Consider the following 16,855-nt stretch of genomic DNA (forward strand, 5'->3'; position numbering starts at 1 on the left):
GCGAGTCTTCGGCAATTTCCGTCGGGAGACCCAGCACTCGGCAAGGCCCGAAGCCCCGCCGCCTCCTTCTTCGCCGGACCCGGCTTTATGTCTGCGGCGCCGGGGCGCATGCGCAGACGCCATCTTCCCTCCTTCTCCTTTGCTTGCCCCCTCCCCCCGCCACCACCGCCGCCGCCTCCTCTCGCCGACGGTCGCCCCTCCTCCTCCTCCTGCGCTCGGGCGCTGGTCCCTCCTCTCCCGTTGCCGCGAGAGACTGGGGGATACGGTGGAGCCGGAGAAGAGCACTAGTAACAACCACCACAGCCCCCTCCCCGCCCGCCGCCCTCCCTCGGCACCCACCCACTCACCCGCCCCGTTTGCCGACACCGACCAACCCCACCTCTCGTTCCTTTGAACGGCGTCGGCTGCAGTCGCTTGCACCAGCCCGTCTGGCCACCAACGCCGCCGAGAAAGGAGCCGCCGCTGCCTGCGGCCCCCTCCCGCCCGGGCCGCGGGAGCAGCAGGGTGAGGACGAGCCGGCTGAGGAGGAAGAGGACAGGAGCAGCTCGCACCCCTCTGCGCTAGCGCACATCCCGCCGCCCTCCGGGGAGGCTCGGGCGCCGGCCCCTTCCTCCCCGAGGACGTGTGCCGAGCCGAGGCGCCTGCCCTGAGGGAGGAAAATGCTCGGGCTCCATGGCTGCCAGTGATGGAGCGGTCCCTGGGCTCCCGCTGCCAGTGCCGCCGCCGCGCCCCGGCCGTGCTCCGCGAGGACCCGGCGTCTCTGCGCGCCCGCCCGCGCCTCGTTGCTGGGCTCACCGTACCGGGCGCCCCGCCGCCGCCCCGCTCCGAGCCTCGCCGCCCCGGCCCCAGCCGCGGCCAGCGTTTGCTCACGGAACAGCCGCCGCGAGCCCAGGGGGTTTGAAAGGGTCCGAGGGGCGTGGGGGGAGGGCCGAGCGGGGACAGCGGGGCCGGGAGGGGAGGTTTGAGCGACACTGAGCTCGGGGCTCGCCGGCGGCGGCGGCGCTGGGGGTGGCGAGGGGAAGGCGACACTCGCTCCGCGCTGCTTTCGTGCAGAGCGACCGGGAGGGTTTTGCAGCGGCCGCCGCCGCCGCCGCCGCCGCGGCGGGAGGAGGGGTTGAGGTGGCTTTTGAGTTGTCGGGAGAAGGTGGGCATTTCTCGGTTTTCCCACCCCCTCCACTTGTCTCCCCCTTGCCTTGTCTTCCCCTCCCTCCTGCCCCGCACCCCACGTGAAGCGGAATATAAAGGGGGGTGTGAGACTAGAGGGGAAAGTGAATGGCGAAGGACTGAAGGGGTCCCCCCTTCGGGTCCCTGGCCGCCCTGTTCACCCTCGTTCATCCTCCCTTCCCGAAGCTCGCCCTCGAAGGCAGGAGCGGCCGGCGCCTTCGGCTGAGGAGGAGGAGAAGGAGGAACCGCGCCGGGCGGAGCGTCAGGTCCCGTTTTCCTCCCCGGCGTCTTGAATACAAAGATTACGGTGCAGAAGGAAATTGCACTCGCCTCCTCCGCCCCCCGGTACCCGACACAATGCACCAGCCGCCTGAGTCCACCGCCGCGGCGGCCGCGGCCGCTGCAGACATTAGTGCTAGGAAGATGGCGCACCCGGCAATGTTCCCTAGAAGGGGCAGCGGTAGTGGCAGCGCCTCTGCTCTCAATGCAGCAGGTACCGGCGTTGGTAGTAGTGCCACATCTTCCGAGGATTTTCCGCCTCCGTCGCTGCTCCAGCCGCCACCTCCTGCAGCATCTTCTACGTCGGGACCACAGCCTCCGCCTCCACAAAGCCTGAACCTCCTCTCTCAGGCTCAGCTGCAGGCACAGCCTCTTGCGCCAGGCGGAACTCAAATGAAAAAGAAAAGTGGCTTCCAGATAACTAGCGTTACCCCGGCGCAGATCTCCGCCAGCATCAGCTCTAACAACAGTATCGCAGAGGACACCGAGAGCTATGATGACCTGGATGAGTCTCACACGGAAGATCTGTCTTCTTCCGAGATCCTTGATGTGTCACTTTCCAGGGCTACTGACTTAGGGGAGCCTGAACGCAGCTCCTCAGAAGAGACTCTGAATAACTTCCAGGAAGCTGAGACACCTGGGGCAGTCTCTCCCAACCAGCCCCACCTTCCGCAGCCTCATTTGCCTCACCTTCCACAACAGAACGTTGTGATCAATGGGAATGCTCATCCACACCACCTCCATCACCACCATCACATCCATCATGGGCACCACCTACACCATGGGCACCACCATCCATCCCATGCTGGTGTGGCCAGTACATCCATTCCTGGAGGGCCACCCTCCAGTCCAGTATCCAGAAAACTCTCTGCAGCTGGAAGCTCTGACAGTGTTCTAGCAGCGGCCCCAACTTCTGCTGTATCATCGGGTGGCTCACCTGCATCTGTAATGACTAATATCCGTGCTCCAAGTACTACTGGCAGTATAGGTATAAGTTCTGTTACTGGCACTAATACAATGAGTAATGTCACCATTACTGCCGTGGGTAGTTTTAATCCTAGTGTGACAAGCAGCATACTTGGTAATGCTAATATAAATGCAAGCAATATTCCTAGTGCTGCTACTGTGAGTGTTGGGCCTGGAGTTAGCAGCAGTGTTAATGTGAATATCTTGAGTGGCATGGGCAATGGTACTATATCTTCCTCCGCTGTTGTTAACAGTGCCCCCAGTGCAGCTGCAGGGATGACTGCGGGGTCCCTTTCGGGTCAGCAGCAGCCACCAACAGTTAACACGTCAAGGTTCAGAGTTGTGAAGTTAGATTCTAGTTCTGAGCCCTTTAAAAAAGGCAGATGGACTTGCACCGAGTTCTATGAAAAAGAAAATGCTGTACCTGCTGCAGAAGGTGTGGCGATAAATAAAGTGGTGGAAACTGTAAAACAGAACCCGACAGAAGTGACTTCGGAGAGGGAGAGCACTAGTGGGAGTTCAGTGAGCAGTAGTGTCAGCACACTGAGTCACTACACGGAGAGTGTGGGAAGCGGAGAGATGGGAGCCCCTACTGTGGTGGTGCAGCAGCAGCAACAACCAGCTCTTCAAGGTATGGCTCTTCCCCAGATGGATTTCAGTAGCACTGGTCCCCAGAGTATTTCAGCAGTTAGCATTCCACAGAGTATTTCTCAGTCACAGATCACGCAAGTACAATTACAGTCTCAAGAACTGAGCTATCCTCAAAAGCAAGGTCTTCAGCCAGTACCTCTACAGGCCACTATCAGCGCTGCAACTGGTATCCAGCCGTCACCTGTTAGTGTGGTTGGTGTAACTTCAGCTTTAGGTCAGCAGCCTTCCATTTCCAGTCTGGCTCAACCCCAACTACCGTATTCTCAGACGGTTCCTCCAGTGCAAGCTCCCCTTCCAGGAGCACCACCCCAACAGTTACAGTATGGACAACAGCAGCCGACTGTCTCTACCCAGATGGTCCCAGGCCATGGTAAATCTGTGGCTCAGAATCCTTCAGAGTATGTGCAGCAGCAGCCGATTCTTCAAACAGCAGTGTCCTCCGGACAGCCCAGTTCTGCAGGAGTGGGAGCAGGAGCGACAGTGATTCCTACGGCTCAGCCACAGAGTATCCAGCTGCCAGTGCAGCCCACGGCAATCCAAGCACAACCTGCGGGGGCATCTGGCCAGCCTGTTGGCCAGGCTCAAACAGCAGTATCTGTTGTACCTACTGGCAGTCAAATTGCAAATATCGGTCAACAAGCAAACATACCTACTGCAGTGCAGCAGCCCTCTACCCAAGTCACACCTTCGGTTATTCAGCAAGGTGCTCCTCCATCTTCACAAATAGTTCCACCTGCTCAAACTGCGATTATTCATCAGGGAGTTCAAACTAGTGCGTCAAGCCTTCCTCAACAATTGGTCATTGCACCCCAGAGTACCTTGTTAACTGTGCCTCCCCAGCCACAAGGAGTAGAATCGGTAGCTCAAGTTGTTTCGCAGCCGTTGCCTGCAGTTAGTCCTTTGCCCTCTGCTAGTAGTATTTCTGTTACAAGTCAGGTTAGTTCAACTGGTCCTTCTGGAATGCCTTCTGCCCCAACAAACTTGGTTCCACCACAGAATATAGCACAAACCCCTGCCACTCAAAATGGTAATTTGGTTCAAAGTGTTAGTCAACCTCCCTTGATAGCCAGTAACATAAATCTGCCTTTGGCACAACAGATACCACTAAGTTCTACTCAGTTCACTGCACAATCATTAGCTCAGGCAATTGGAAGCCAAATTGAAGATGCCAGGCGTCCAGCGGAACCCTCCTTAGTTGGCTTACCTCAGACTATCAGTGGTGACAGTGGGGGAATGTCAGCAGTTTCAGATGGGAGTAGCAGCAGCCTAGCAGCCCCTGCTTCTCTTTTCCCGTTGAAGGTGCTACCGCTGACGACACCCCTGGTGGATGGCGAGGATGAGAGGTAAGATCATGCCATGTTTCTGCAGACATTCAACAAATTCAGAGTTCATTTATTTAGTAGCTGTATAGATGCACAAGATTTGTCGAAAGCATTACATATTTTTCCATTTTTGTATGTGAAAATGCATTTTTGTGGTAAGTTTCCTAGAGCAAGAGTGTTATGGAATGGTTTCAGAGTGGATAGCAAATGGGTGTAAGTAATATGTAAACTACTTGACAGTAGTTATTGAATATTAAGTATAGGTTTAGGGGCACCAAATGGCTTTTGTTATTTATAAAATGCTTTTTGAAAAGATTACTAACAAAATTTTTGCTAAGCCATATAACATTTAATCTATTCACTTGAATTACTAAATCCTTATGAGCATCTCTTGAGTGGGGGTTGTGGTTCCCACGGTTGATTCTCCTTTGCTAGGTTGGGCAATCCTTTTCACTTCTACTGTGTTTGATCTTAGTCTGTGGAAGATAATGTTACGTGCTTTTCTTAGACATTGTAGGAAAGATGACCTAGTCTCGGTTTTATAGGTTGCCCTCACAGACTGTAATTAACCAACTTTTGTGTACTTATTTAATGGTCATTTTATTTGAACAGAACAGGAATGGGAATTTTAAAAAGTATGTTGGGGGGGGCAGGAGGGTAAACACTGTCAAAATAACCAAATTTATCTTTGATAGTAGTGTCCTGTACATTTTTTTTCTTTTGTATAGATCAAGGTGGTAGCCATTTTAAAGAGTAGGAAAAGTCTTGGAGGGTTGAATTTATAGACGCATGAACATAAGACTTTGCTCCCCTGCTAATCTACTCCACCTGTTCCCTTTGTTGCAAAAAAAAAAAAAAAAAAAAAAAAAAAAAGAATAAAAACATAGTCAAAACACATTATTAAGCCACTAGTGTTTTCTTACTTGAATTGGAAATAACGTTTTAAATACGCTATTGATTCCAATTGTGTCTTTGAAGCTGACTGCAAAAGTTGTGAAATCTCTAATGATTCTACATTGCTTTAAACTAAGTTGAATTTTAAAGGAATGTTCTTTTCACAGATTTGCTGGTCTGTGACTAACCTTGATCAAAATAGTATCATAGGAGTTAATGACAAAGGCTATTCATTTTAACTGTGGAACTCTGAATAAGCTCTAAAGATATTTAATTATTTTAGTATTAGTTGGAGATTTTTGTGATTGAACTTTCACCAAGCTAATTGGAAATTTATATTCTAAATGTGTATTTTTGGTTTTCACTTTGGAAAAATTGAGGGTATTCCAAAAGAATTACAGTTTTAGAAAAAGAACAAAGACCAAATGTTGCAGTGAGGTTTTCATGATAAACATTTTTAAGTTACTTTACAGATGTAAGGCAAAGGCATGGTTAATTGAAATAATTTAAAATTTTGTCTTTTAAGATTTTTGTAATTTTTCCAGTAATCATATAATTAAAACCTTGTTACCGAACCAAATGTAATCTGTATCTTGTGTACAAAACTGTCCTTAAAAGGTAGAGCTCTTTTAGGGAGATAGTTTCCTTAATAGTCATTATAATCATCGATAAAAGTTTGTTTCATATGCTAATATTTATCTGTAACTGCCAATATTCATAATTTTAAAGAACTATTTACCCCAAATATTAATGTTTTCTGAGTCTAAGAGGCATGATCGAGTGAAGCCCCTAAAAAAACAGGTATATTATGTGGATACTAAATTCAGAGAAATAAAAGACAGATGAAATGCACAAATGAAAACCACACATTTTGAATTGAAACCTGCCATGATTTTTGTTAATTACCATTTGTGGTCTCCTGACATGACTTTCTCCTTTTTCTCCCCTGGTGGTAGGGCATGATAGAGCTTTCCACAACTTGCTTTTCCAGGCAATTAAAGTCAGATGTTGCTACTTACAGTTAGGTTTTTTAATTGTAGGGATAGAGGCCCAATTTAAGATGTTTAGTACAAAATTAATTTTTCCATATAGTAACTGAGATGAAGATCATTTAGGGACAAATTATGTAGAAAGGCTTGGAATTTAAGGGACAAAAAGAGATACTGAGAAGTATGATCAAGTACTGGCATAAAGTAAGTTGAGTTGACGCTACCTGTTTCGAATTTACTACATTTTTGATCCTTTGTTAGTTAACATCAAAGTTGAGTCATCAAAACCAGAAAATTTTTGATTCAGAGGCATCCTTTAAATGCTAAAAAATTAAAATGTTTCACCCCTAAAATACCTATAAAGGTCAAAAAGGAACACATGCATATTATTTTCTTTACGGTGTTTTACTGCAAATTATTTCTTTTATCACTAAAGTTTGGAAAAAGAAAGGTTTCATTTAAGTTTGCCTTTGGAAGGAAATTTGACACTATCTACAAGAGAAAAGTGATAACGGTTAAAAAAAATTCTTTCTACTTTTTCTTCCCATGATAGCTTCCATGTCACTTGCATTGTCTGGGGCTTGGTCACCAATTTCTGTCTCATGGGAGAAAGGGGTACATTATAATTTCAATATTATGACTTAAAAACCATGTTAACAGTGAAACTTTTTGGCGGTAAGACAAATGAAAGGTGGTTGTTCTTTAGTCTTCTTTTGAAATAATACTCTTAACACTTTAAAATTTAAAATGTTTATTAGACATGTGGAAAATGATTTCAGTTGATCACGGGGCAACACTAAAACCTAGAAACAGGGATCAGGCATTAAGATTATGTATCTTTTTTTTTAAAGCTCCTTGAAAAAATCTTAATGTCTTATTTTAGCCTTTGATATGAAGTCACCTTTATAGCACATGGAGGTGTAGGTATTCCACACTGGTCTGTAGTCTTTTGTGTTTTGCAACTATCAGTACAGCTTCTTGTGTGAAATTGGTCAAACTTCTGTTCATCCTTCAAGACTCTGTTCAGAAACGTTCCCTCTGAAGCAGTGGCTTCACCCAGGGAATGTTTCCTTAACACTTTTTAGTGCTCCACTACGGAACGCACTGCACACATTCAATTATAATTATGTTCCACATAAGACACTGAGTTCCTCAAAGACAAGAACTAAATATTTTTTGGACAAATTAATGAGCAGACCTTTCTCTTTTTTCCTGTCACAATTTACAATTTATATTATCCCTTGTCTTAAGCACAGCTGTTAGAGATACAGGATCATATAAGTTATGCAATAAATTGAAGAGAAAAGAATAAGAAGACTTTTTGTACCTCTTTCACCTCATTATTATTTGAGGTGAATTGATATCTATTTTTTAAATACAGTGCATGTTATATAGTAGGCCCTCAAATATTTATTAAAGAGGAATGAAAGTTTTCTTATCTATGAAATAGGAGTAATACTCATTTTGCCTACTTCTGAGGATGGCAACATTAGATAAAATAAAAGTACTAAATTGTACATTTTCATTTTATTTAGGTTGTACCTCCACAACTTAAAGAGTCAAATAATTTACATGGTTATCAAAACAAACAAAAGCTTCCTGCCCCCTTCCTTTCCGTGTTTCCATTCCCCAAAGCAGTCACTTTGATCTCTTTCAGATGATTGTTATGTTTACCTCCTAGTTGTAAACAACATGCTTGTATTGCTACTCGATATGTAACATGGCTAGATGGTTAGGAGCATAGATTCTGGAATAAGACTATTTAGGTTTGAACCTAGTTTTATGTAACATTGGGCTACTTAACCTCTCTATGCCTCATGTTGCTCATTTAAATAAATGGGGATAGCAGTACCTACCTCAGGGTTGTTATAGGAAATGAATTTGGAAAGCCCTTAAAACTGTGTCTAACTCACATGCCCTACATAGTGTGTGTTAAATAAAATACTTTGTGCTTGTGTTTTGGCTTTTTGAACTTCTGGATAGAAAATGAAAATTTAACTTTATCACCTACTCAGCTGATCCCCTTTCCTCCAAGTACCCTTTCCTCTGAATAGCTATGATTACATCATTGTTGATCATTTAGTATTCTTATAAAATATCACTCTTCATGTCCTGTACAATGTACTGCACTTGCCTACCTCCTTCCCCCAATCCCAGCTATCTAGTACATATAATGTACTAGAATATATAGTATATATATTTCTATATACTACTTAGGATAAGTTTTCTGTTTCTTCCAAATTCTGTTTCCCCCATTTTTGTATGCCTTTCTACCCATTTTTGCTTTGCCTTTTGTGATAGAGCCTTTTCTCAGAGGTCTGGTAATTCTTGGTCATCTGCTTGCACTTTAGGAGACTAAAGAGCTTATCTAGTCTCAGTGTGACTTATTGACTGTTTTACCATAGGGTGATCTGGCTGAAGTTCAATGTCTCTGCCCACCCGGGCTTAGTTTTTTCTGTAATTATCACTAATTCAACATTGCATCGAATGTCTCTTGAGATGTTCAGACATATCAGGTGTTATCAATTTTATTTTTCTTAGGCAGTCTCTTATATTCCTCTGACCTCCATTTTGGACCTAATTGTGTTCTAGACCTTGGTACACATCCATTATTGTGGGATTCCCTTCACTTTCTCCTGTGGTTGGATTTCATTTTGCAGTGATCCTTGTCATGTTCATTCTTGGCTTACTTGATGTTTTAAAATGGTTTTAGGGGTGTCTGGCTGGCTCAGTCAGTAGAGCATGAGATTCTTGATTTCAGAGTCATGAGTTTGAGCCCCACATTGGGGTAGAGATTACTTAAAAAAAAAAAAAATTTTTTTTAAGGAGTGCCTGACTGGTTTAGTTGGTAGAGCACACAACTCTTGATCTCAGGATTATGAGTTTGAGCCCCATGTTGGGTGCAGAGATTCCATAAAGCTAAAATCTTTAAAAGAAAAAATGATTTGAGTTTACCCTGACACTTAAGGTGGTTTGGTTTGGTTAGGTAAAGAATATTACATTGTAAAATTGTATTATTTTATAATTTTGCTCCATTGCTTTCTAACTTCCATATTCCTTTTGAGAAGTCTGAAGCCATTCTGATTTCTTATATATTGTATGTGACCTGTATATTTATGTTTTGTTTTTCCTTTTTTTCTGACTTGTTTACCCTTCTCTCTCTTGCCGTCTCTCATTCTTTAATTCTCTGAAAGCGTTTAAGGTTGAATCTGTTTTCAGTGTTCCAGTGTTGAAATTTTACAGTGATGGTTCCTTGGGTAGGTTTCTTTTTACCCTCAGTGTTGCTGAGTACTTGGTATGCCCTTTTAGTCTGGAAACATCTTTTAATTCTGGGACTTTTTCTTGAATGAGGTCTTAATTATTTCTTTCCATTTTCTGTTTTTTTTTTTTTTTTTTTCCTTAAATTCCTTATTAGGATAATGGACCTTTTTGACTTCTGATTTTCTTGTATTTTCTTTCCTATTTTCTATCTCATTTTCTTTTTTGCTCTACTTCTATTAAATTTTCTATATTACCATATATTTAATTTCCCAAAGCCTTTGCTTTTTGTTTTTTTGCCTTTGCCCCTTTTAAATCGTATCCTGTTCTAATAACAATTGTACTTTCTCATAGCTGTCTGAATATATAAATGTTACTTTTTTTTTTTATTTAAAGATTTCTTCTCCCTGTGTGACCTGTGTCCTCCTGGTTTGTTTTTTAGTTTGTATTTGTTTTGGTCTTTATCTTTCATGTTCTATAGCCTTTCCTTAGTTGTTGGTGGTTGTGTGTGAGTAGGGGAGTAAAATGCTAATTAGAAATCCTCAGTGAGACTTGTTAGCTTTACTTTATGGTAACCAGGCTGGGCTGTGTGGTTGGAGCACTTTTGATGTCAGTATCTTCATGCCTTTCCTCTGAGCTGGTTAGATGCCCTGTAGAAGGCTCTTTCTTGCCTGGAAGTGCAGGTTGTGGGGGATATAGGAGGGGAGTTGGGTAAAAGGTCTTGGTAGAATCTCAGCTTCCCTATATATATTTATTTCTTCAATCACCCTGTTTTCAGTATGTTTTCTTGCCTACAGCTGTACCTGATTTTTTGAAACTTGGAATATTTTGTTTTATATTTTCCAGACAACATATTTTCAGTTTTTTTGTTGGGATTGGTGAGGGGGCAGTTGGGATCAGTGGGGCTGGTTACTTGTTAAACAGACTTTTAAACAGTCTTCCTTATTTTAGCTCCCTCTCTCCCCCATATCCCACTTCGGATGTACGTGGTACTGCCAATTGCTGAGTCTTTTGGGGATTTTACAGTTTAAATTGGGTTTGTTCTTGGCTTTCTCCACTGTTTGCTAAAGATTTGATTTTCGAGTGTTTGCTAAGTCATTTGTCACTCAACCATCTGCTTTCCAGCTTCCAAATTTTTGTTGCTATTGTCTTTTTACCCGTTCTGTCATTTTTTATGGGCTTATGTCTTTATATCTTAAAAATTCATTTTTTTTTTTGGAATTTTAGTGGTGTTTTTAGAAAAGGAGTATAAAATAGATGTGTTTACTATCATTATGCACCTGTCTTAACTGTAGAATACTGCACAATTAAATGTAAAAAATGATACTAATTTTAATAAAGTCATTGCTTCAAGATTTGATCTATAAGAGTATATAAATTTTAAGAGTCAAATTGCTTGGCTTATATCCAGTAGAAATAAGAATAGTATATAACGCAGTATTTCACTTCACAGAAGTGATTAGAAATGTTAGGATAAGCTTCAGTTAATATTTATTAACATGTTAAGCCAATTCAACAGCCTTGTGAGTTAAGTTTTTTCTGTTTTACTGGTGAATAAACTGAAGCTTACTTAGTTTATTAGAGAGGTGGGATTGTCTCAGGTTACATACATAATACTAAAACAGCTAATAATAAAAATAATTTTTCTAATTAAAAATCTTCTGGTATTTCTAATAAAGCCAACAAGATGCCCATAAATATATCAGAGTGGCTGAAAACCTGAAAATAGGCAGGCTTCTTTGATTTGTGTATTACTACCAGTAACAGAATTACCGTAGAACATACCGACGTTTACCTATAAGCCCTTGGTGAGAAAAAAGGTGTGTAAAGTCATCACACTGGTGTGCCTGGCATGCAAGACATTCAAGTGTTAAATGAATTAATTTTAGTATGTTTTTTTTGAAAATCGTGTGAAAGTTATCTTTTCAGGAAAACCATTTTAATTTCCTAATAATTTAAATTCAGTCTTTGTAGAACTGCAAAACAAGTAGATTTTGTTTCTTGTATAGGAAGTTGAATTTAAAAATTTGAAACTATGCAAAGCATGACCCGTTGTGGTGCTGCAATATTAGAAGCATGCTGCAATGTTAGAGCTCTGCTGGTTGGTTTTTGCTGCGTCACCATGGTGTTAGCATTGAATATGTCATGGTAAGAGTATGCTTTCATGGCTCATTAAAAGAAATTACATGAGGGGAAAACAGTTTAAAGCATGTTTACATTATTTTAAAGAGCTTTATGTAATTAGTTTTAGAATCTAGGTTGACTTTTTTTTCTAGTCTCACATATATTTACGTGTCCTTCCTTCCACTCTTTCTTCTTCACCAGTTTGACCTGGAAATCATAACTTGGATTTTCAGTGTCATTGGGCCTAGATGAGCCTTGTTTTTCCTTTCTTGAAACATTCTCCTTTGCTTTCAGCGATCCCCTGGTACAGTTTCTTCCCACCTTTCTGGCCACTTTTTTTCAGTCTCTTTCAGATTCACCTATTCTCTCAGATTCAGTGTTGGAGTTCTTTTGAATTTCTGAGTCCTCTTCACACTTACTGCCTTTTCCCTGAGTAATCATCTGCTGTATGGCTTTAATACCGCCTGTATGCTATCCGTTTCTGAATGCGCACCACTAGCCCACACTTCTCATTGCATGTTAGAATGATCCAGTTATCTGCCTTCATAAAACAGCTCTGCATGTGTTCTCATAGGCCTCTCAACAGATCATAAACTTCTCTCTTTCTTCATTACCTAACTTCTCAAATTTCTTTCTGCTCTGTCATCTTCATTTTAATAATTATTTCTTTTTTGCTTGTTGTAAATTTTTATTTAAATTCTAGTTAATATAGAGTGTAATAATGGTTTCTGCAGAATTTAGTGATTCATCACTTATGTACAACACCCAGTGCTCATCTCAACAAGTGCTCTCCTTAATGCCATCACCCATCTAGCCCATCCCCGCACCTAACACCCCTCCAGCAACCCTCAGTTCTCTATTGTTAAGAATATAATTATTACTTCTTACTAATTCTTCACTTTAGAAACTTGAGAGCCATTCTTGATAGCTCCCTTTCCCTCACCCTCTACATCCTTACCATAACCTTTAAAATATATCCTGAATTTATCCCCTTCCCCCACCATTGCCACAACTCTTGTCTAGGATAACAATATATTTACCTCTTCAAGTACTGCAGTAGCTTCCTCACTAGCCTCTTGCATACATTCTTGGGTTTGTCTAATATATCTTGTAGTCAGAATGATATTCCTAAAATAGAAATCTGTTCAGATCACTCACTTACCCAACACCCTTTAAAGCCTTCCCATTTCTTTGAAAGTAATTACTTTTTGCTTTTGCTTCTTGCCGGCATATTTTGCCACTTTCCCCCTGACTTTCAGTTTCCTTCTTTCAGTTCCTCAAGTTGCCATCCATTCTTACTCTTCCTCTAGGGTTAGGCACACACTGTTCCTTCAACCTGAACATCCCCTGTGACACCTTCCCTCCATTCTTTCTTAAAGTTTAACTGTCACTTTTTTATACAAATTTTTATTTTATTTCTAGTACAAGTAACATGCAGTGTTAGTTTCAGGTATACAATATAGTCATTTAGCAATTCTGTGTGTTACTCAGTGCTCATCATAGTAAGTGTACTGTCACTTTTTGATAGGCCTTTTCTGACATAACAATCTAAACTCAGGTTCTTTGTAAGTACTCTTTAATAGTACCTTGATTATTTATAGTGTTTATTACAGTTTAATGATTTTCTGTGCATATGTGATTATGTGATGATTTTAAGCTTCATGGACAGAGATGTTTGATTTGCTGTTATATATCCAAAGTATATTTCAGTGCTTAACAGGTGGATGCTTAGTAAAAATTTGCTTAATGAATAAATGAAACAAATTGGCATAAGAGAAGGACAACTTTTTAAAAACACTATTATGGTATATTTGAAAGGTAAATACGTTCTGTATGGATGATCATGTGATACCATTGTTTCCTCCTTGAATAGAGATGAATCAGAATTAATTGATTATTTTGCTGTGTTTTGAGCCAAAAAAGCAATGCTTAGTTATTGCTTTAAACAAGCATTTTGTTTTATGTTTATGCTTATTTTGTATTTACTTTTGTTTATGCCAGTAAAAGTTTTCCAACTGGAATAAGACCAAGAAAAACTGATTTACTTCAAAGTTAGACTATCAGTATTCTTTATCCACTTTTGACTGGTTCATCTACTCAGCGTATAATGATTCTTAAATAGTATCCAAGTATTGTGTTGGAAGTCCTTTGGTGCAGTTTCAGCTGTTGAAAATATAAACATTGAACTTATAAAAATGTCATCTGTTTGTATTAAGAACATTTTAAAAAAATTAAACAGGTTAGTAAGTAGTAAGTTAATTACTCGTTTAAAGTTCCTAACTGATCTATATTACTTACAGTCATTACGGTTACTTATTATTGAACAGGTAAGTAATGGATTATGTAAAAGGAGATGAGAAAGGTTTGACAGTGATCAGAATTAGCAGTAAATTAATTGATTATGGGTATTAAATGGGAGTAAAACAGCATTAAGAGATGAGGTCTTTACTTTTAAGGCTGGGGTAATTAAAAACAGAAGGGAAGATGTGGAATGTGATGTTGTAGTGCAACGGTCAGCAGGTGTTGACTGGGGAGAAGATTTACTGTGGTTAGATCATGGTGTGGATCTACCGTGGTATGGGTGGTATTGTCCTTCCTCTTCCATGCAGCCATAGAGTAAAGGGTTACTATGAACTTCACATAGTTAAGATAGATGTGATAGCATCTTATTTTTCCAGGTCTCCTAGATTATTTTTGTAATATTAACTCACCACTCCGGTTGGGGAACTTACAATACTGTGGGTACATGTCTGAGTATTCCTTTTTTGAGTAAGTTCTAGTTGGATTGATTATAAAACTGCTGATTGTGATGAGACTTCATTCCCTGCCAGCTCATCTACTTACCTAATTTCTTTGGTTATTAGGCTTTCTTAGTGTGCATTCACGTGGTAATAACCAGCATATTAACTAGTTAGGAATGCTTTGAAGGTATAAGCTTACAACTTAAATAATCTAGCACTAAATTTTTGCTGTGATATGGCTGTGATACATTTCTGCTGGTGATAGTATTAAAACCTTACTCTTGTATGATTTTGGGGGTGAGTGTTTTTAACAAAGTACTTTGAAATAGATTATATCCCCTTGAGTCCTAGCAGTCTTAAAGTTGATAGGATGCTTTTATTCAGTTTTCACAGAGGAAGAAGCTGAGTCTCTGATTCATTTATTTAGTTGTTGATTAAATACTGAGTTACCTACCTATTATGTACTGGTTTTAGCTTGTTCATAGATTGTAACAATTTAGTAGTAAGAGTAGTGGTAATAGTTGTAGGAGAGTTGGAAATTACAGTACTTACGTGCAACACTGTTTTAAGCGCTTGACATAAATCAACTTATTTAATTCTCAGAACAGGCTTATTGGTTGTAAGTACCATTATTATCCCCATTTTGCAGGTGAAGAAATTGAGGCATAGGATAATTATGGAACTTATTCAGGGTCACATAGCTAGTAAGTGGGAGCTGGGATTTAAATCCAGGCAGTTTGGTTTCCTTCCAGAGTTTGTGCTTTTCACAACCTTTGTGCTCTGTTGGCCTCTGTAGCATGTGATCAGAATGGAGCTGTTCTGACCGTTGTTTTCTCAGTCAGCTTTCATGTATTGGAGGGCATTGGCAACTGCAGATATTTCTTATCTTGTTCAGTCCTCAGAAACTCTTATTTTGATCTTGGAAGTGTGAGCGGGGATGCTACTCTTGTTCTTGCATTCAAGAATATAACCTCCATGAGAACAAAGACTTTACCCACTGCATGTGATAGTGCCTGGTTCATGGTTATGTTTTGAAATATTTGTTGAATAAGTGAGTTGACATGTGCAGAGCCCCTCCCCCACCAAACATCCAGGATAGGGATATCATTACTGCCAAATATTCTGCCATCCTATTACCATTATATGCATGGCCATTCTGATATACAGGAGTAAGTTTCAGTTCTCCGCAGATATATTACTTTGCCTGTTATATTAGATTCTCTATGCTTCCCCTTCACCAGCCTATCAAATGATAGGTTACTCAATACCAATTTATTGAGTAAGTACTAGATGTAAATTATTCCATAGTAATGGTGTTGACAAGATGTAATCAAACATGGTTCTTATCCTCAGAGAGTGTATATGACATATACATGGAGAAATTATATGACAACATAAGAGCTAAAGAACATTTTTAAATGACATGAAATATGAAATCAACAAATCAGAAATTTGGAGCTGGAAATCTTGTGATCTTGTTCAACTCTTGGTTTATAGATGGAAGAACAAGTTCAGAGAGGCTAAGTGAATTCTCAGATGGTGCTACAAAATGTTTCTTAGACTAACTGGAACTCTAGTCTTGAAGATGACATAGGAAATTGCATTCAAAGTTTACAGGTGGGATAGAATTGACCTTTGGTGGGTAAGGGTTGTACAGTTATTTGAGTGGACTTTTTGAAAGCTTTGGGTTGAAGGAGAACGTTTCAGGCAAGAGAGTATTAATAAAAAGGGGAAGAAATAAGAAAAACATTCAGGACATCGGTAATGTAACAGTTGGCCTTAAAAGAAGTAACTGAAGATTAAATTGGGGAGTGATCTGGCCCTCAACACTTGTTGACTAAATCACCTTCAATTTATGCTAATTTATATTAGTATAAAAGAAATCTGTAATTTGGATTGTAGTGGGGTACACTTGGAAGCAGAAAAGGCCGGGCCAGTGAGGAAATTATGTTTTTTTTCTGTTATTAATGCATGAAGGAAATACATTAGAAGAATAGTGATTTTCAATATAAAATGATTCAGTACAGAAGTCCTTTGGTTAGCAGATTTCTCAGTTTATAAAAATACTGTATTCACTTTCCTAGCCTGTGTTCCCTCAAAACAATGTATTTCTCTTCTCGTGTTTTCTTTTGAAAAACAAACAGACAAAAATAGCGTAATTTCCCAGAAAGGCTATTATCTATAGCTGTAGTTTTAAAGGTCTGAAGGATAAGTGGTTATAACCTTCAGGTAGGATGTTTGGCAATTTAATGTTTTCATAGGGTTCATCTGTGTCTAATCCAAAGCAGATGTGTCCCAAATATACTTAGTAGTGAAAAACCCAAGTGAATGTGGACTTATATTTTAGGATTGGTTCTTAACACATTAGTGATCATAGAGACTTTTGCCTGCTTTCTTTTCATATATTCAATTGCCAGTCTCTTCCAGGCAGTGGAAAGAAGAGGAATTATTTCTTCCTATCCCTCTG

General features: G+C 40.7%; 1 protein-coding gene across 7 annotated transcripts in view; it reads left to right on the forward strand.

Annotated features, from left to right (window-relative positions):
* The first annotated feature begins 377 nt into the window (after positions 1 to 377).
* The window catches only part of TSC22D1 (TSC22 domain family member 1), a 134,884-nt gene continuing 118,406 nt past the window's right edge, over positions 378 to 16,855 (forward strand). For 2 of the 7 annotated variants that reach the window (XR_002741165.2, XR_002741163.2), the window contains exons 1-2: positions 389 to 895; positions 1,351 to 4,403. Coding sequence is in view for 5 of the 7 variants with exons in the window: in XM_023251721.2 (XP_023107489.2) it covers positions 686 to 895; positions 1,351 to 4,403 (3,263 nt within the window). In the remaining 2 variants the exon portion in view is untranslated. Of the gene's footprint in view, positions 906 to 1,350; positions 4,404 to 16,855 lie in introns of those variants that run through there. The other 5 variants (XM_023251721.2, XM_023251725.2, XM_023251724.2 and 2 more) reach the window with 5 other exon arrangements.

Source organism: Felis catus, chromosome A1, assembly GCF_018350175.1.
Source record: "Felis catus isolate Fca126 chromosome A1, F.catus_Fca126_mat1.0, whole genome shotgun sequence".
NCBI classification, from domain to species: Eukaryota; Metazoa; Chordata; class Mammalia; order Carnivora; family Felidae; genus Felis; species Felis catus.